We start from the raw sequence: 17,455 nt of genomic DNA on the forward strand, positions 1-17,455 counted from the left end.
AATTCACGACCAGCAGCACCCCCAACAGCATGTCCAGCTGAGAAGAATCCGTCCTACTCCAAAGATTTTGGCGCGCGGAGGGGGACGGGGCAAGACCTGCCCGGCGTTAGCGCACCGCAGATTTTGTTGAGGCCTTAGCGTCACAGGCTCACTCTGCTTGGTCGTTTACTCTGTTGATTTGGTCTGGTGAGAGGATGACGGAAAGAACATGGGATGGATACGAACTGGAACGGGCTCTCATCTTTCTGCGTTTGCGTCTGAGCCTACGGGAACGCTTTTTCTTCCACTTTTCTCTCATCCTGATGATACCCAAAGGTTATATCGATATGCAACAACAGAAACCAGATTGTAACATACCTGTTTGATGATGGAAGGGTCTGAGGAGAACACCTTGGAAACGTGAGGTACTATTGGTGGGGCTTGGTGGTACTGTACAGCTGCTGACCCAATACAATCTCACGGCCACGGGTTTGGTTGTGGATGACGTGACACAAAATCAAAACCGGCCATTACCGTTCATGAATTGTTCCGTGTTCATATCCTGCGGCTCGCTGGCAGACAGTGACACCATCTAACATGCTACGGGCATCAACTAATGCAGCGACACGGTTCACTACGTGCAAGATCTTACGACCGTACAGCTCGCTGCTGTGTAGAAGGTTCTTCACTATTTTCAGTTCCATCCGTATCCCCTCAGCGCCCGCGGCTTCCCGAGCTGCGTCTCCAACCAGTCGCACGCATGCTCTCTTCGCGCGCTGCTTAACCTCCAATCCAGTAATATCAGACCCATCTCGGCCAGACCTTTTCTACCACCCCGTTTCGCTTCCGATGGTAGGCTCAGTCTATGCAGTTTCCTTCCTCGCTCAACCACCACCGACCCCTGATTCGTGCTCTGTCATGGGATGGTTGCCTGCAGAGATTGTAGGAGAAGCGGACGCGGAAGCCGGGCTAAACGATTTTGTAGAGAACCGTACGTTACTCATAGTAAATTATCCTGCTCAATTCGCATACCCACTGACTCTACACAGCCAAGTTTCGCGCAATCATGCACGAGGCAATCCAAACCGGGTTACGGGAAAAAGTGGACGACATTTGGATCAACGCTGCGCTGCAATTACAACAAGGCTGGATGCATATACACGGTATGTGATGCACTCACTTTGCTTACGTTCGGTTAGAACCAAGAATAAGGTCAGACAACCGCAACCTTCCAGCCCTAGGCAGAATAGGCGATCCGGATGATATTATTGCTTCTGTGTTAGTACGGGATAGCAAAGTGAGCTTTGATGATATACGTTCTGCTCAATATTGCTCATCAGGTCCTCGGAAGATCCTTCCCAACACATACCAGTCAATGCCATCTTATCGCCTTTGCACTTCTGATGGCCCGACCCTTCTTACGGAGGGCCTTGCAGCCAAGTTGAAGTTGGTGCTGGAGGGTGCAATCGCCCGAGAAACGACCCAGTAATGTCCTCTGTGGTTGCATTGCCATCCTTAACGCCACAAGCACCCTCAGCAGCCAAGGCCTTAAAACCTCATGTTCGCCATAGTCCTACGTAGTCGATCGTGGACAATTAGTACTTGTTACTTGCATTGCCTCACTAATCACCAATACTACATTCATGCTTACATCTTCCTTCGCATACTCATGACTCATCAGCCAAACCTCATGACCTGCAGTTTGAAAGTGAAAAGCATGCATCCATTCGCAAATTTAATAGAACGCGAGTCCAGCTCCAAGGAAGCCATACGATGAGATCATAAGATATGCAGCATAAGCAAGAGCAGAGCATGAACACAAATAGAAGAAAATGTGAGTAGTAGATACGGAGGAGCAAGATACATATAAGAGGACAAAGATACTCGTTAGATATCGTCAAGATGGTCATAAGATATGATGCGTAGAATATGATTCTTGGGCTTGATTTTGTGATGAAGCAATGCGTCGTTACCGGTAGCTGCGTGGCGAGCGAGGTCCAAAGAGACCAGGGCTACCCTGGTCGGGTACAATCAGGTTAGGCTCAATCGACGGCGGTGAAGGTGCATGCGCAGGGTTTGCTAGTATCCACGATGTCAATTCACCTTCTTGAACGATGCATAAAAACTCGATACTCACGATGCCAGGTGACCCAGGAATGCACAGGCTGCCTCATAGGTGCAGGAGCAGGTTCAGGGGGCGGTGGTTGGTCGCGACGGGGTTTACGAATGCGCCTCGTGTTGTGGAGTGTGCGCCATGCTGGACGAGTAGGTCCAGGTTCATCAGGAGGTGGGGGAGGTGCCTCGGGCGGTGGCGGTGGTTCAGGCCCACCAGGACCAGGCATTGGCGGTTTCCTGTCAAGAAAGATGAGAACGGCTCAAGTTGATGGCTAAAACATCTTACCACTCAGGATCAAACTCCCCTCCAGGTCCATATTTAGCTTTCATCATCATCAGGTATCCAAGTTCACTGGAAGAGACGACGTTCAGATATAGGAACGACGTATTCAAGCAAAAACTCACTGTTGGATGTTACGGCGTTCTTCACGAAGCTTGCCAACTTCTCCAAGGAGCATCCGGACCTCAGTCGCAAGTGCTTTGCTAAATTCGTCAAGATACTAGAAACGATCCCATATGAGCTCTTTGTTTTTTGAAAAAAAATACATGGTTCACAGGCACTCACCACTTGCACATTGAATGGAACCTGCTCCCGGGCGGTAGCACGGACGGCTTCAAGGGTGTCTTCATGCCGCCGCTCACCTTCAGCTCGCCAGTCTGCCATAAGGAGCGAAATCAGCAAAGCACCACTCAAAGATACGTCTAAGACATACCCTCAGAAAGAGCCCGAAGCGCCTCTCGCATTTCGTTATTTTGCCGGGTGAGCTCGTCGAGCACCACTTGAATATCCGGCTTACCCTCCTCCCGTAGCCTGTGCTCTTCTTCTTGAATTCGATCCGCCTCGCGGTCTTGGATGAGCCTGGAGACCATATCCTTCAGTTCATGGAATTGCGCGTCTTTTTCAGCACGCCTGCCCTGCTTTTCTTCCCACCGCTGATCCATGAGCTCCCTCTTCCTGGTACACTCATCACGTTGTTCCGAAACCAACTGTGTGATATCACCCAATTGGGCGCGCATGGCTTCGTCACGTTCATTGGCAGCTGCCCGTTCCTCATTCTCAGTCTGTCGTAGCTGTCTTTCGCCATCAAGCTCCCCACGAACGCGTGCGAGCTCTTCTTCCAGGTCATGGACCCTTCGTTCGCGCTCTTCATCCATGCGAGCACGCTCGGCGGCAAATTCAGCACGTTCCTGATCCCTCTCAGATGCAAAAGATTCCCTTTCGCGAGCAAACTGCTCGCGCTCAAGTCGAACCGTATCCAAAATGTCAGAAGCATGGCGAGAAGCCGCCTCATGAGAAGCTGCGTGAATTGATTCAATGATGGAAGCATTATCCCCAGATCCAGGTGGAGGAGGGACCGGTAGAGGGGGTACACTGTGGGCCCTCTCTTCCAGTTGAGCGAATAGCTCATCACCGCGTTGTCTTGCCTCAGCCTCACGCCGATCTTCGTTTTGGAGGAAGATGTGCTCTCTTTCTTCTTCATTGTGTCGGAACTCTGCTTCACGACGGTTTTCAGCTTCATGAGCATCCTGAACGACCTGGTTGAGTTCGCGTTCTGCTTCGTCCAATCGCTCGTGCCGCCGATTAATGGCATCATCAAACTCAGCAGTGGCTGGGTCAAAGTGTACCTGAGGATCATGACCTGGCGGGGGAACATGGCTACCTGGTGGTAAGACGTGGACCATCTCGCTCTCATTCCGGTTGCCATCATCTTCCAGAATAGCGGCTGGCATACCTCCCGCGTGCGATCCCGTGCGTGAGGGAAAACGCGAAGGAGCGCCATATCTAGATGGGTCAGCTTCGTCATATGGAATTCGCGTAGGAGTGCGATGTCCATGGGGGTCAGCTTCGTCATCCGGAACTTGCGAAGCAGCGCGACTTCTGTGGGGTTCACCTTCGTCACCCGGAACTCGCGAAGCGGCACGATGTTCATGAGGGTCAGCTTCGTCATATGCAACTCGCGCAGGAGTGCGACGTCCACGGGGATCAGCTTCGTCATCCGGAACTTGCGAAGCAGCGCGACTTCTGTGGGGTTCACCTTCGTCACCCGGAACTCGCGACGCGGCGCGATGCTCATGAGGGTCAGCTTCGTCATCCGGAAATCGTGAAGCGCCGCGACGTCCACGCGGGTCAGCTTCGTCATACCTTGCAGAAGGCGATCGATGGTATGGCTGTCTATCATCATCCCTTACAGAAGGTGATCGATGGTGTGACCGTCTATCATCATCCCTTACAGAAGGTGATCGATGCCGTGGTAGTTCGTATTCCATCACTGAAGGTATTCGATGGTGTGGCTGTCCATCGTCGTCCCTTACAGAAGGTATCCGATGTGAGGAATGTACGGTTGGAATGTATCCATCGGGGGCATTACGCAGGTCATGTTGAAGTTGACTATTGGGGCTCATCGGACGTCGTTCTGGAAAATTTGTCAGAGTAAGTCTATGCCCACGGTAACCCACAGACCTGCCGGAGTTATGATCACTGGTCGGCCGGTGGGTGAGTCAGGGTGTCGCTCTGGTTGTTCAATCCTAATGACAGTTGGTGACCGCGGAGGTTCCTCAAACCGCGGAGAACCAGGGATACCATGACTAGGCGTATGGCGGCCATGACTAGGTGTATGACGGCCATGACTAGGTGTGTGATGGCTATGACTGGGTGTGCGATGGCCAGCATCCGCCTCTGAAAATTGAGTGGGAGTTCTGTGAGTTCGTGAGGCATCGCCTTCGTCATGACTAGGACGTCTGCCGTGGGGATCTTCTTCGTCACTGGACCGTCTGCGACGAGGGGTATGATCATCTCTGCGTCGCTCTCTTTCTTCTGAACGTGTGGGAGAGCGTGAATCGGGGTGTCTGCGACGACGGCGGTCATCATCTCTATATCTCTCGCCTCCTCGTGGAGATGGCGAATAGTCATCGCGCGGCCCTCTGCGTCGGCGGCGATCCTCGGGAGAGTAGTCGTCATGATAGCGAGGACGGTAGCGATATTCAGGTGAGTAGGATCGGCGTCGACGGTCATCCCAATGTCTTGGGTAATGATAATCAGGAGAGTCAGGATGTCGACCTCGTCGATAATAAGGATCATCGTATGGATACCTGTCGCGGTAATGCCTACGAGGTGACCGAGACCGAGATCGTGAACGCGAAACATGTCCTCGACTAGCAGGTACCGTCACCACCACTGGCCCAGGGCCAGGGCCGCCACCTGAAGGAGTAACACCAACAAATTCCCGAGTGGGAGATCTGGCGACATGCTCGCCAGTCGGCGATGGTATTATGACATGGCCAGGCGAATGCTGAGGAGGGCTTTGTTGTATGACCACTGCACCTCTCCCGGAACTGGACCTGGATCTGGATCTGGGCCTAGGCTGCGCAAATACTGGTTGTGGTGGGTGGATTACCACGTGTCCGGGATCAGGCCCTCCAATCATGGGTGGCGGTGGTAGCCCAGCGGGTCCATATTGCATGGGCGGCATTGGGACAGGTTGCATTGGGACATGTTGCATTGGGTCATGTTGCATTGGCGCGGGCTGATCTGCCATACCTACTTGAGGGACTGGAGCCGGTTGCGGAGGCATATTGATATTGATATTCTGAGGCGGAGGGCTTCCATGGCTGTATGTATGCTCCCCGGAATGTACGACGTCAGGGATATCTTGTTGATCAACTGGCATCCTGTGTAACGCTGGGCTCTCTGGAGGGTGTTGTACATGGTGTGAGTCGGGATGCGCATAGGTCTGTTGGGTATCCGTGCTAGCATCACTCCCTTCATCGTCACTGTGTGGAACGATGAATGTCTGTTCCGGTACGAATGGTCTTGTGGGGAGCACAGAATCGCTAGACCCCGAGAGAGGACTTGTGGGAATAATTCCTTCATCTTCATCGTCAGGGCGGTGCTCGTACTGATCACGATGTTGTACGTTGGGGATGATCAGGGATTACTGGTCCTTGCGCACCTGGAGGGAAATGATGAGGTTCTGGCATGCCCTGCGGGCCCGGCCTACGCCACTGAGGTTCATCAGGTATGAAGGGAGTATATTGGCCTGGCTGAGGAGAATCTTGATAGGGCGGAATAACGGGAGGCTCTGTAACTCCTTGAGGAACGAATCCAGGAGGACCAAACATAGTTGGAGGTCCAACAGGGATCACTCCATGACCTGGGTGCACACCTGGCGGTTGCACACCGGGCTGCACCCCTAACCCCAGTCGTGCAAGATCATTTCTGAGCTCATCAACACGAGCAGTCACCCCCCGTAATTCTGCTTGGCGGTCCTGCACATCCCTTTCAAGCCATTCATTCAGACCTCTCATGTACCTCATCAATTCTCGTTGTTGATCCACGGTCGCAAGTTGGGCGAGACGATGTTCCTAACGTAAAACATAAAATTAGCGTCTCAATAGGATATCATAAGCGTAACTTGCCCGAAGGATGTTCATCAATGTGTCAAACAGTGGCAACTGCACTACGGTCTAGGAAAGAGAAATCAAAACCTCGAAAATTATACATCAAGGTTTACTTACTGGTCCGGGAGGCATTGGCACGTATTGGCGACCACCCTGTTGACCAGGGAGAACAGGCGGAGGAGGTACGCCCTGCAGAATTACGAAATTTATACCTTGAAATCAAATCCGTTGAAAGACCTACCAAGCCCTCTGATCTAGGAGGATAGTACCAGCGTTGAGGCTCGCGAATGTCGTCACTGGGTTCAAGGTTAGCAGGCGCACTTGGAGGTCTTCCTTGCAAGTTGATCTAAGTGAGAGGTTGGTGTTATATTATATCTACTCAACAGTAGTACTCACAGGCTGAGGAGGTGGAATATTAGTAGGCGGGCGTGTAGGTGCGGGATCGGAAACAACTCCAGGTGGTGGTGGTGCCATTGTCCCGAGAGGTTGCTGGATACGTGGTCCAGGTGCACCAGGAAATGCTATCCCAGTCTCAGTTGCAGCTGGGTCGCGCGGTTCTCGAACGACACGACGAACTCGAGCACGGTGAGGTATACGTGAGTGTGGAATCTCGGGTGAGAACACCACCGGCTCTGTGGCGATTGGGAACGTCGCAGGCCGTAATATGGGACTGGTACTCCTTGACCTTGGAGGACGTACCGCAGGTTGATAAGCGAAGGGGATCAATGCTGGTGGCGGCTGGACGCCTATAGGCACTTGGGGCGGGGGTGCCTGCAATAATGCAAGTAGCTCATCGTCAAGATTTCCACGAGCTCTGCGTGGTTGGGGTGCAGCAAGAGGCACGCGATCCCTCAAGAGTCGTGTCCAGTCCTGCCAGCGCTGTTGAAAATCTTCTGCATCTACATCTGTGCTGACATCAGAAACAGTCGCTGATGGCGGCTGGATATGGACTGGTCTTTCAGTCTCGACCCGTCTCTCGACAAGTTGACGCAAAAGAGCCTCGATTACCCGAAACCGATCATTAAACTCCGTGGTATCCAGAGGACCTGATCGTGTCTCGCGCAACTCGTCCAGCATATGGTTTGTTGACATCTGGCCCTCCCAAAGTGCAGTCGTCTGTTCTCTCAGTGAGGTCAGCATGTCTCTCAACGTCTCAATCGTAATGCTATCGCGCTGCCGCACAGTGGTGGCCGATGCCGTCGAAGGTGTAGGTGACGAGGGTGGAGGTGTAGGTGACGAGGGTGGAGGTGTCGGTGATGAGGGTGGAGGTGTCGGTGATGACGAAGACGTCGCCGACAAGCTGGGACCAGGGGATGGCTCGCTAGACGAAATTTCAGATGGTGAGACCGAGGATGATGATGAGGACGATGAGGGCCAAGATGGCTCCCTAGAGACTGAATACGAGCGTTCCACCGTCTCCGCTTCCAATTCCGTTTCCAACAGACTTAAGTCATCATCCGAGTGATGCGAAGACAAGAACGACATAACTGAATTGAGCGAACTCGGGGAGGAGGGGTGCATAGGGGGTGGAGACATCTCGACAAGGGTGATAGCCGGCCTCGGGCGCGGTCCTCTTGGCGTAGAGAGCACACTACCTCCGACAGCCGTGTCTCTAGTTGGCACAGGTGGCGATCTCTCCGTGACGAGCCTCTCACGGACGTACTCCGACAAATCATACAACTCGTCCCGGATAGCACGCACATTCTCTGCGATTTCCTGCGTTTCCTGGCCACGGAACTGGTCAAGCTCTTGGATATGGTGAAGAAGGCGGTCAATATCGTGTGTGATAGTGTGCTCAGTGTGCGTGCGGGTGTGCTCCGTTTCAAGGACAGAATGGATGGAAGGAACATCATCGTGCGGTGTTGTCACACTCACACTCATCGACACCGAAGTAGGGGCAGGGGACACCGGGAGAGGGACGGTCCGCGGGGACGGCATTGGCATCTACAGCAAAGAAAATCAGCACAACACATCAGCATTCCACCCAGAACACAATAAAGAACTACACACATATCGCACCGACTCCTCTCTTCTCGTCGACAACAAAGACGGCACCGTCGAAATATCACTGGCAGCTCTTACACTCACTGCATCTTCCTCCTCCGCCTCAATCGCAATACTCGATACTCCACTCACGGTGGACGCGGTCCTTGACAGGGAACTCGATGCGCTCGTCGACATCGTCAGAGGAGTCGGTCCACTGGATGGCGAAGACACCAATTCAAGTGGGTGAAATACCTGTCTAGGAGACGGTGTAAGGGAAGAAATAGTCTCTGTGATAGGCGTGAGCCTCGCAATACTGCTCAGTGGCGATACACTGGGGCGCATAAACGATGTCTCAAAGCTCCCATCGATGCCCTCCTGCAACGCAACGCTCTGCACACTAGGGGTAGGCTGTAGTGCAGACGAATCAAACGACACATCTGTCTCAGAAGGCCATTGAGATGGGTGCACAGATGGCGTGACTGCCTCTTCGTCATGGTCAGATATCGAGAGAAGTGGAGTCTGGACTGCCTGAGGTGTCGCAATAACGAAGGGCTCGGTTGATTCTGTCAAACTCGAGACAGACGTGTCAAGTTCTAGCTGTGCGGGACTCAGATCACTCTCGGTGTAGGAGAATGACGAGTCGGTATGGAAACTGACGATGGGGGTCGGTGTCTCGGGCGCCTGGGCGGTAAGCGGGGCGCTCTCAATTAGGCTGCCCTCCTCTGCGATCTCTTCCTGTGCAGTAACAGCCTCAGGCGTGATCGACACCTCCAGCACTGGTTCCTCAGAGATGATACTGGGAACTTCGCTCGGTGTCTTTGGCGGGGGTGTGGGCGGCAGATCTACCTCCACTTCCTCTCCCTCATGCAAGTCAATGGGCACGTCAGTGGGCACATCAATTGGCAGGTCAATGGGTGGTCCAATGGGCAGGTCAATAGGCGCTTCGATAGGCAGGTCAATAGGTGCTTCGATAGGGAGGTCGATGGGCGCTTCAATAAGTAGGTCGGTGGGCGCTTCGATGGGCGCTTCGATAGGCGTTTCAATGGGCTCGTCCATAAGCTCGTCCATGTACAGGTCAGTGGGTGCTTGAATGGGTGCTTGAATGGGCGCTTGAATAGGCTGGTCAATGGGTTCCTCGGCAGCAAGCTCCATAACCAAACCCGACCTCGGTGTGCTCAACCCCTCTTCGCTCGGGATCGTAAGACATACGCTCGCCGTCTCATACTGCGTTTCCTCCTTGTCACTCTTGCACAATTCCGCTGTCCAGAAATCCGTTTCGGTCTCGGTCTTGCACTTTTCCGCTGTCACATACTCTGTTTCCACATCACTCACGCACCGCTCTGCAGTCACGAACTCCGAGCTCACACAAGTCTTGCATGTGTTCAATGTCTGGTAGTCTGACTCGCTTGGGATCGTTGGAAGGCTCTTGAATGATGCAGTGCTCGGGCTGGGCGACGCGTAGGCCGTGGTATACCCCTCACTCCCACTGCTCTCTCTCTCCTCCACAACTAAAAATCCCTCTGTTGTCGTTGTTGGCGTCCTGCTCCTCGTCCAGCCGCTCAGTGTCGACCTTGATGTTGCAGAGTACTCCCTATCAGATGGTCCCTCACTTGTAGAGTATCCACCATACCGCCGTCTCCGAACCTCAGGAGTACGAGATAAGGACGGCGAAGTAGAGGTGGGGTAACTGCCACTCGTGTACGTGTAGGGCGTGCTGTTCGTGTATCCGCTGGACGAGTACGAGTACGGCGTTCTCGACCGGCTGTCACTCGATGAGAAAGGTGTTCGTGAACGCCCATCGCTAGATGTATATGGCGTATAGCTCCCACTGCCGTCATGCGAGTCCCCCAGGTAAGAATTACTCTCCGTGCGTCTGTAGCTTAGCGTGCTCGGGACGATCTGCGTATTTGACTCGCCGCTCGTGAATTCAAAAGCTGTCCCATCTGTCACCAAGCCTGTCGTTGTCCTGCCATCGCCACTCCTGCTTGTCCTGGAGCTGTCCGCTGAGAAAAAGTCTGATTCAGAACGAGAGCCTGGCACACTGGACGTGCGTGAGCCGGCGCTGAAGAATTCTTCCTCACTGACACTGAGAGCTCGATTCCTTACTTTCCCAGTGGGAGGCGGGGTGACGCGAACATCGCCCCCCAATCTTGGGCCACTGCTCACTGTCACAGGGCTTCCCCCACCCACGCCTAGTATGCCACCACTCTCTGAACTCAAACTGTCGTTAACCAAACTCAAGCCAAAGCCTAGCCCAGGCTTGGCAGAACGAGCACGCGACACAGCACTAGCAAACTCCTCGTCCAAGTCTGTGAGAGACGAGGTGCGGCGCAAGGATGAAGATCGGGATGGAGCAATGACGCGCGGGTCAGACGGGTAAAGGTACGACGAATCATCCGTAGTGCGCCCATGGCCGCCCACACTGGGCACCCTACTCGTACTCAGACCACTTCCCAGATCCGACAGACTCGGGATCGTATGCAGCGGGGGTACAAACACGGTACTTCTGCTCCCAGCAGATGTGGATGTGGAAGAGGCTAGAGAGTGGATGGTGCCTATGCTGCCTGTGGGCGAACCGGATTGGGAACGATTGGGGAGCGACAAGGAGCGATCGAGTGCTTCCCTGTATACATATCATTGTGTAAGTCAAGTAGATACCCGTCAGAATTATCCAAATCTAAGTGTGGCACCAAACACTCACCAAATCGCACTCACCCACCTCACCCTCTCCCTCGCACTCTCCGCCGCAAGTCGTTCAACACCATCACCATACAACAGCTGAAACGGACACAATACTTGCACGAGACTCACGCCGTCTTCAGTCATCTGAGGATATGGTCCATATCAACGCTCTATGTCGGATTATCAACTCGCCAGTGCACGTACTTGAGCTAATGCACTCACGCCCCCGACATCACCCCTTGCCCCAGGGTGTGTAAAGCCAGGGGTACTCCTCACTTCTGTACAATTGATTAGATCTAAGCTCACTACGCCCCGACCACCCCCAGGGGCACTCCAAGAAAGGATAAGCACGTGGGGGTAGAGCAGCGCGGAGCATTTTTGCCACCGGTAAGGCATTGGGGAATGCACATTGAGATACCAGAGAGTGCCGATGCGGATGGGCTGTGTACGAGGTCAGATATGAACTTCGAGCAAAAATAAGAAAGAGGCATACCTCCCGATTCTCTCTTGACCTCAGATCTGTCATATCAAAAGGCGGGGGTATGAGGCTACTTGTGGAGCTCACTCTCCTCCTCATGACATTGTTTCCACTACTAGTCATTCCTTCGTTTCCCCTGTTTCTGTTGCTACCTCCTGCATTGCCCCTCCCACCATTCCTATCAGGTGTCACTGGCGGCTGTCCCCGTGGACCATGACGCGATGCGCGTCTACGAAGAGAGAACAAGCCCTCCATCTACGCTCGTCAGCACGCATGTATCCCAACTTGCAAAATTATACACACCTTTGATGCACCAGGTGGAGACAGTTCGCTCCCGCCTTCACTGCTCTCAGTCTTCGCTTTCCCTAGCCCGGGTGTGCGTTCCTTCCACGCAGCTACAATATTCCGTACGCTAGTTAACGGACTCCTAGGGCTCGTGTTGGTCTCGTTCAGAGGAGCGGTGCTACGACGGAGGGCGGTCTGAGTCTGGCGCGTGGGTGTATTATCATCTTGTCTGCCTGAATTGAGAGTGTTAACACGAAGTGAAGAGGTGAAGGTAAGGATAGAAGAGGCATTGGCACACGTACCCCTAGTGACCCCAAATGCACTCGAGAATGTACTCGCAAAATCGCTTGGGCTTAACTGTGTCTTCCCTGTCGCTGTTGCTATCCCACTGCCACTATACGTCCCGGTTGGGGTGCCAAACCCGCGCACTGGTGGACTTAACAAAGTCGACAAGCTCAGATCAGTCCCACCTCCACCTGAAGAAGTCGAGACGGTGGAACGCGAATCATCGGACCTGCTTTTAGCGGCAGAGGATAGGTGGGATGTGGTATAGCCGTTTGTCCCTGTGGTATATCCGTACCCGGTCGAAGTGAATCCCGTAGTATAACCATATCCAGTTGAGGTGTACCCTGTGGTACTCCCTAAATGAGGAGTACTCTGGGTTGTAGGTAAAAATGGGCTTGTAATTCTCTCCTTTTCTTTGCTAGGGGTTCCTGCACGGTCCTCGAAGAATGCAATGAGATCGCCCGTGCGACGGCTAGTTGTGGGAATATCTGTGGCACCGCGTGTGTGTCCCTGGGAGTGCGTGCTAATTCTGTTGGCATTTGCAGGAGATTCAGTAGTTGATCGAACATGCGGATTGGAGATTGTGCTTAGGCGGTGTGTAGAAAGACGGTTGTGGGCGAAGGAAGTCGGTCGGCTGGGGTGCTCTGTGCGTTCTGAGATTGTGCTCAGGATGCGAGGGTCGCGGGTAAAATAAGTTCCTGTTGCTGTTGCAGTGTCCGCGGAGTACGAAGCGGAAGTGCCAGTGTAAGACCCTGTACCACTGTACGGAGTAGACGTACTAAAGGATGTGTAGGATGGTCGGGAAGAGGACCATTGGGAGACAACATCCTGGGTAGAATTAATCTCAGGGTCAAGGTCAAGTTCGGTAAGAGCTGCTTCGACTTCAGCACGTTCTGCGAAACTGTCGTCATGACCATGACCTTCGAAGCTGGCTTCAGAGCGGGAAGGACTTAATGCAACGCGTCGGAGGAGGCCTGGGGAGGCGGATGAATCTGTAGATGCACGGGGGGTGTCTATGTGTAAATTGCTGGTGAATTCGAACATTTAAAAGGACAGCTAACATGCGACTGACCAGAATCAGAGTTACTCGAGATAGACGAATACGTCGTTGTGCCATAATAACCTGGTGAGCGCGGGTCGAAGCTCGACATCGCCCGCGTTTGTTCTGTCAATTGTCAGTTCGCGAGCGTCGTTGTCACTGTCAAATAGTCAATACAAGCACATCAGATATTTAGAAAACACAACAGGTCTTCAAGCTTCAACAATCGAATCGAACCAACACGAATTCAGGGCAGGCACAGTCGCGACCGTGTTCGGTCACGTGCGCTGAAGTTACCCACGGCGACAGCTGTTTTTAGACTTGCATTCAAATTGAATATTGACGAGCTACGCTCGTTGCCTTTAGCCTTCGTACATCTTTAGCTCCCATCAATTGTGTACTGTGCCCCATAGTATCCATCCACATCCTGAATTTTCCAATGTCTACCTTCCCTCATCTTCATCAGTGAACTCACGAGTTCGCGATATTGTTGTAACTAAATGGGAATATATATTTCTGCTTCTAATACTATTTATACACCAATGAATTTGACTGCTTTATGGATATGCATGCATAAACGCACATCTAGACTGCAATGAAGAGTCAATGACACATTTGCAAGGGATCATTGTGGTATAGACTGATATTCTTGACCATCTCAAGTCAACACTCGCGCGTTCTGATATAACAGTCATGTTTAGATATATAATGACCATGCTAATGCAAGGATCAGTAGAATGTCTTGATAACCAGTTGAGCCAGCCTTAATAGGGATCTTAGATAGTGCTCGTCACCATCGATATCAAGGATATCAAGCTCGTCAGTAGCAGTGCCCTCCGCAGCTACCGGTTTAGTTAACGGCGCCTCCAACTCACTTCTCGACGACTTCTCCACTTGCAAGCCGACGCTTCTCCATCTTCGCGCGTTCTTTTCCTCCTTCCACCGCTCCAATTACATCTTAGCAAGTTGGTTTTTCCTTGTAACTGACATTGAATGTCCAACCGTGACTGAGATGTGCAGCAGGATGGCGTCATTCGGCAGCACGGGCGCTGGTGTGATACCAGCTGAAAGGATACTCTGCTCAGTATGCAGCACCTTTATATGCCCAAACCGAATAATCTATAGTCTCCCCTAATCAGACCATATGATAGGAAAACAGTCGTTTCTCCTTGATAATAGTCTGCTTTCATTGGTACCTTCGATGTTACTTATCAGAGCTAGTCTTGTAGCCAGACATCGTAGGTGACTTCGGAAATGGCAGGAGGTCCCCAGAAAAAGTCACAGGGACTTGCTCCATTTAGTACATCTATGATCTGACCAGACATCGTCATAATTACCCAATGGTTCACAACGGCATCTTCTTCTTCACCACTAGTGCTCACGCGCGTAAAGCATCAAATTTTTGGACGGGGTAGTGCTCTTTGGAGTTGAGCAGTATAATTGGTCTCTGAGAGGGGCCAATCACGAACCAATTCGTCTTCTTCTAGCGTTCTCCAATTAGGTGATGGAGTGGCGCGGATGTGCGAGAAGTCCTGAGGCGAGAAAGGGATCCCGGCATGTTCTCTGGTGACCCGAGCTTGCTGATCAGTGGTTGTCTATGGTGACGTAGACATTTCAGGCAATTAAATAGGTGGAATAGTGGGGAAAAATGGACCTTCAACTCGCCCGGGTATACGCCGAACCTCACTTGATCACAACTTTCGATTATGGGATTTGATGTAATTTCAAGATAGGCATCGATGGCAGTAGAATTGTGCATCCTGAACTGCCAGTCGTGAGCGCAATTGTAACATACGTGGATAATATAACCCTACCTGGTGACATTCAACAACAACCACGCAATTTATCAAGTTGTGCAACATGATGCTACCATCGACGGTCCCTAGAATGAGAATTGTATTCTGTATGTCGCGGATGTGAAGCGCCGAAAGGAAAGCAGTATTAGCAGACAGGGTTGACTCGTTCGTGGTCGTAAGAAGATTTAAGACGCTGTTCGATATTCTGATTATAGACATCTCTATGTGATGTGTGGATGAGCTGGAACAAGGAAGACACGATCTAGAGAGGTAGCAATTGGATTGATCGGATATCGTTCTGGAGGCACTAGATATTGTTGTCGTAGGTATCGCTGGTGCATTTGCTCGAGCAGGTGGCGTTGCGGTCTCAGCGGATGCTGATGCTGGTATCTTGACCTTCCGTTTAAAAGCAAATTTTGTTTTCCCCGCGGTCGATGAACGCAGTTCCTCGAGCGACTTCTCTAACGCTTTGAGTTGCTTTCCGGTTTGGTTAGTTCAGATATCAAAATCAGACAGAAGGCACGCCGCACACCAGTTCATTTTGTCTTTGATCATAGCTTGGAAGCCTCCCCGTAGCTTCAGTCAAACGCTTGTTGAGAGCCTGTATTTCTCCAGCTATAGAGTGCACATAATCTGCCTCTGCAGCTTTGAGACGGGAGGCAAGTTCTACGAACTATGATAGCGTCGATATCACCGGTATAAATCGAAGGGCTTTACCAGAACACGACGCTTGGAAAGAGGATGTGAATGCTTGAGCAAACGTCCAGATTGCCTCTGCGCCATCATCGGATATCATAGTGGTTAAATAGACAGAATGTTTACTGAGTTCAAGTTGAGACACTGTTGAGTTGATCGCATGAATTGGCATGAAGTTTACTCGGTTACGGGCCGGGCCAGCACGTTATTCACACGCTAGATTCAGAGACGGTGAACTTGTGGCGAACCATCTACATACAGGCTAGCGGCAGAAGCCAGTGTCTTCACATGCCTCAGGCTCCTTCTGACTATGCAAGGCAGTGCGCAACTAGTACGCATTGGTGTGTAACGTTATAACCCTCGCTATGTAAGTACCACGCTTCATAGAGTACGGTCTATCCCAGATACTTCTGTTTCCTATCATTGCCCTTTGCGCGCTACACAACAACATCTACTTCATGTCCAACATCCCATCAGATAGCGCATGCACTTTTTGCTGTGAGTCAAACCGTTCTAATCGTGCATCTACCTTAAACTTCAACCAATAATTAGGTGTGGCTATCTTGACTTCGCTCCAGCAATGGTGCGATACCCGTGAGTCTTCCTTGCCAGTGATTGTGTCGTTCATATCGGTTACGACTTACACTGCATACTTTTTTGGATACTTAGATGCATTAGGCGCTAATTGCAAATGCTGCTGTGGCCCACGCGGGTGCTGTGATAGTTGTTTCGAGTCGGCTTTGAACGAGGACAATTTTGAAACACAACTCAAGGAAGATGCGGAACGCAGAGAGGCTGCTGCTGGACGACTTTTTGATACTCAACCTGCACCTACTGAAGGCATGAAAGCTTCACAGACACAGACAAGCCAGTCCCGTTGAATACGCATCGATTGTACAATGACCATAAATCTGTGGACTAGATTTGGGAAATTCCCCTCTTCCTCGATGTTTCGCCTAAACGATCATTTAGCTCAGCCGCTCAGCGGGGTAAATCAGAGCTACGTACTTAGGAGTACTAGTGCCAATGGGATAACAACGTAATAATACGCGGGCACCTAATTCCATCATCTACTAGACCCTTGGCCCTTTGTCCATTGCTTCACATTTACCGGTCATGGTCACGGTAGACGCAGGATGCTTGGGTTCTCTGTGCGGAGGTTGTTGTACGCCAAAATGTGTTCCACCGATTTGAATTCGTTGACCAAAATGTTTATACAGGCATAATATTGCCAACAACTGCTAAAGGAACTCGGTGCAACATAAGTTCGTTAACTCATTACTTGAACAGATGCGTTTGGCGCTAACGCCAAATGCTGCGGTCCGCAAGGATGTTGCCGGGAATCTTTTGATGAAGATCACTTTGACGAGCAGATGAAAAAGGAGATGGAACGGACGAAAGATACCAGCCAGCCGCTTATCGAAACTCAGCCCGTGCCATCTGATAATATGACTGCAAAGTTGACGGAGGGCACAAGAGCCTGAGGGACCCTGACGATGCTTTACCAGCACCGCAACAATCATAACGGCAACACGGGCTTTAAAAGTGTAAGCAATGATCAGCACCCAGCTTCTGTTTTGAGTAATACATCATCGACTTTAACAGCGCATGGTGTGGTTGAGGTTTTGTTGGTAGGAGGTAGTGGCCGGTAGTACTTCAAGTTAGTGCGTGAAATGTGTTTAGCAGCGTTAGTCAGTTAGCAAAACAGAATTTGCA

At 51.6% G+C, this 17,455-nt stretch overlaps 6 protein-coding genes across 6 annotated transcripts; 2 read left to right on the plus strand and 4 right to left on the minus strand.

Moving 5' to 3' along the window:
* Nucleotides 1–508: 508 nt before the first annotated feature.
* On the plus strand, nucleotides 509–1,679 carry EDB93DRAFT_1115444 (uncharacterized protein). Its single transcript, XM_041448286.1, has 4 exons — nucleotides 509–970; nucleotides 1,029–1,142; nucleotides 1,197–1,276; nucleotides 1,331–1,679. The coding sequence occupies exons 1-4, from the start codon at nucleotides 577–579 to the stop codon at nucleotides 1,466–1,468; spliced, it is 726 nt and encodes a 241-aa protein (XP_041313129.1). The 5' UTR covers nucleotides 509–576; the 3' UTR covers nucleotides 1,469–1,679.
* EDB93DRAFT_1115448 (uncharacterized protein) lies at nucleotides 1,680–4,289 on the minus strand. The gene is made up of 6 exons (XM_041448287.1): nucleotides 2,808–4,289; nucleotides 2,660–2,751; nucleotides 2,500–2,594; nucleotides 2,381–2,446; nucleotides 2,117–2,331; nucleotides 1,680–2,058 (listed from the first exon to the last, which is right to left on the minus strand). The coding sequence occupies exons 1-6, from the start codon at nucleotides 3,823–3,825 to the stop codon at nucleotides 1,949–1,951; spliced, it is 1,596 nt and encodes a 531-aa protein (XP_041313130.1). The 5' UTR covers nucleotides 3,826–4,289; the 3' UTR covers nucleotides 1,680–1,948.
* EDB93DRAFT_284956 (uncharacterized protein) lies at nucleotides 4,227–5,878 on the minus strand. The gene is made up of 2 exons (XM_041455971.1): nucleotides 4,552–5,878; nucleotides 4,227–4,508 (listed from the first exon to the last, which is right to left on the minus strand). The coding sequence occupies exons 1-2, from the start codon at nucleotides 5,760–5,762 to the stop codon at nucleotides 4,484–4,486; spliced, it is 1,236 nt and encodes a 411-aa protein (XP_041313131.1). The 5' UTR covers nucleotides 5,763–5,878; the 3' UTR covers nucleotides 4,227–4,483.
* EDB93DRAFT_285034 (uncharacterized protein) lies at nucleotides 5,879–13,434 on the minus strand. Its single transcript, XM_041455972.1, has 11 exons — nucleotides 13,332–13,434; nucleotides 11,942–13,200; nucleotides 11,654–11,893; nucleotides 11,365–11,601; nucleotides 11,180–11,304; nucleotides 8,503–11,101; nucleotides 6,889–8,436; nucleotides 6,734–6,838; nucleotides 6,610–6,681; nucleotides 6,511–6,558; nucleotides 5,879–6,456 (listed from the first exon to the last, which is right to left on the minus strand). Exons 1-11 carry the CDS (start codon nucleotides 13,357–13,359, stop codon nucleotides 5,995–5,997), a joined length of 6,723 nt encoding a protein of 2,240 aa, XP_041313132.1. The 5' UTR covers nucleotides 13,360–13,434; the 3' UTR covers nucleotides 5,879–5,994.
* Nucleotides 13,435–14,641: 1,207 nt separating this feature from the next.
* EDB93DRAFT_1245196 (tubulin binding cofactor C-domain-containing protein) lies at nucleotides 14,642–15,839 on the minus strand (the record flags this gene model as incomplete). The annotated part of the gene is made up of 5 exons (XM_041452290.1): nucleotides 14,642–14,842; nucleotides 14,902–15,012; nucleotides 15,062–15,520; nucleotides 15,576–15,709; nucleotides 15,761–15,839. 5 exons carry the CDS (start codon nucleotides 15,837–15,839, stop codon nucleotides 14,642–14,644), a joined length of 984 nt encoding a protein of 327 aa, XP_041313133.1.
* Nucleotides 15,840–15,964: 125 nt separating this feature from the next.
* EDB93DRAFT_285071 (uncharacterized protein) lies at nucleotides 15,965–16,812 on the plus strand. Its single transcript, XM_041455973.1, has 5 exons — nucleotides 15,965–16,080; nucleotides 16,144–16,237; nucleotides 16,292–16,333; nucleotides 16,409–16,606; nucleotides 16,662–16,812. The coding sequence occupies exons 2-5, from the start codon at nucleotides 16,198–16,200 to the stop codon at nucleotides 16,697–16,699; spliced, it is 318 nt and encodes a 105-aa protein (XP_041313134.1). The 5' UTR covers nucleotides 15,965–16,080; nucleotides 16,144–16,197; the 3' UTR covers nucleotides 16,700–16,812.
* Nucleotides 16,813–17,455: the final 643 nt, after the last annotated feature.

Source organism: Suillus bovinus (assembly GCF_016758785.1).
Source record: "Suillus bovinus strain UH-Sbo-P2 chromosome Unknown EDB93scaffold_2, whole genome shotgun sequence".
Taxonomy (NCBI): Eukaryota; Fungi; Basidiomycota; class Agaricomycetes; order Boletales; family Suillaceae; genus Suillus; species Suillus bovinus.

What these genes read in the sequence shown, in the direction of transcription:
- EDB93DRAFT_1115444 (XM_041448286.1), top strand. Translation starts at nt 577, where the DNA reads ATGCTACGGGCATCAACTAATGCAGCGACACGGTTCACTACGTGCAAG. An exon ending in AGGCTGGATGCATATACACG is followed by an intron (nt 1,143 to 1,196) that starts GTATGTGATGCA and finishes GAATAAGGTCAG; the next exon opens with ACAACCGCAACCTTCCAGCC. An exon ending in TGTTAGTACGGGATAGCAAA is followed by an intron (nt 1,277 to 1,330) that starts GTGAGCTTTGAT and finishes GGTCCTCGGAAG; the next exon opens with ATCCTTCCCAACACATACCA.
- EDB93DRAFT_1115448 (XM_041448287.1), bottom strand. Translation starts at nt 3,825, where the DNA reads ATGCCAGCCGCTATTCTGGAAGATGATGGCAACCGGAATGAGAGCGAG. An exon ending in TTCCATTCAATGTGCAAGTG is followed by an intron (nt 2,595 to 2,659) that starts GTGAGTGCCTGT and finishes GATCGTTTCTAG; the next exon opens with TATCTTGACGAATTTAGCAA. An exon ending in GAACGCCGTAACATCCAACA is followed by an intron (nt 2,447 to 2,499) that starts GTGAGTTTTTGC and finishes CGTCTCTTCCAG; the next exon opens with TGAACTTGGATACCTGATGA.
- EDB93DRAFT_284956 (XM_041455971.1), bottom strand. Translation starts at nt 5,762, where the DNA reads ATGCCAGTTGATCAACAAGATATCCCTGACGTCGTACATTCCGGGGAG. An exon ending in ATCATAACTCCGGCAGGTCT is followed by an intron (nt 4,509 to 4,551) that starts GTGGGTTACCGT and finishes CAAATTTTCCAG; the next exon opens with AACGACGTCCGATGAGCCCC.
- EDB93DRAFT_285034 (XM_041455972.1), bottom strand. Translation starts at nt 13,359, where the DNA reads ATGTCGAGCTTCGACCCGCGCTCACCAG. An exon ending in GGTCAAGAGAGAATCGGGAG is followed by an intron (nt 11,602 to 11,653) that starts GTATGCCTCTTT and finishes CCTCGTACACAG; the next exon opens with CCCATCCGCATCGGCACTCT. An exon ending in ATATTCCACCTCCTCAGCCT is followed by an intron (nt 6,839 to 6,888) that starts GTGAGTACTACT and finishes CCTCTCACTTAG; the next exon opens with ATCAACTTGCAAGGAAGACC.
- EDB93DRAFT_285071 (XM_041455973.1), top strand. Translation starts at nt 16,198, where the DNA reads ATGTCCAACATCCCATCAGATAGCGCATGCACTTTTTGCT. An exon ending in TAGCGCATGCACTTTTTGCT is followed by an intron (nt 16,238 to 16,291) that starts GTGAGTCAAACC and finishes ACCAATAATTAG; the next exon opens with GTGTGGCTATCTTGACTTCG. An exon ending in CCAGCAATGGTGCGATACCC is followed by an intron (nt 16,334 to 16,408) that starts GTGAGTCTTCCT and finishes TTGGATACTTAG; the next exon opens with ATGCATTAGGCGCTAATTGC.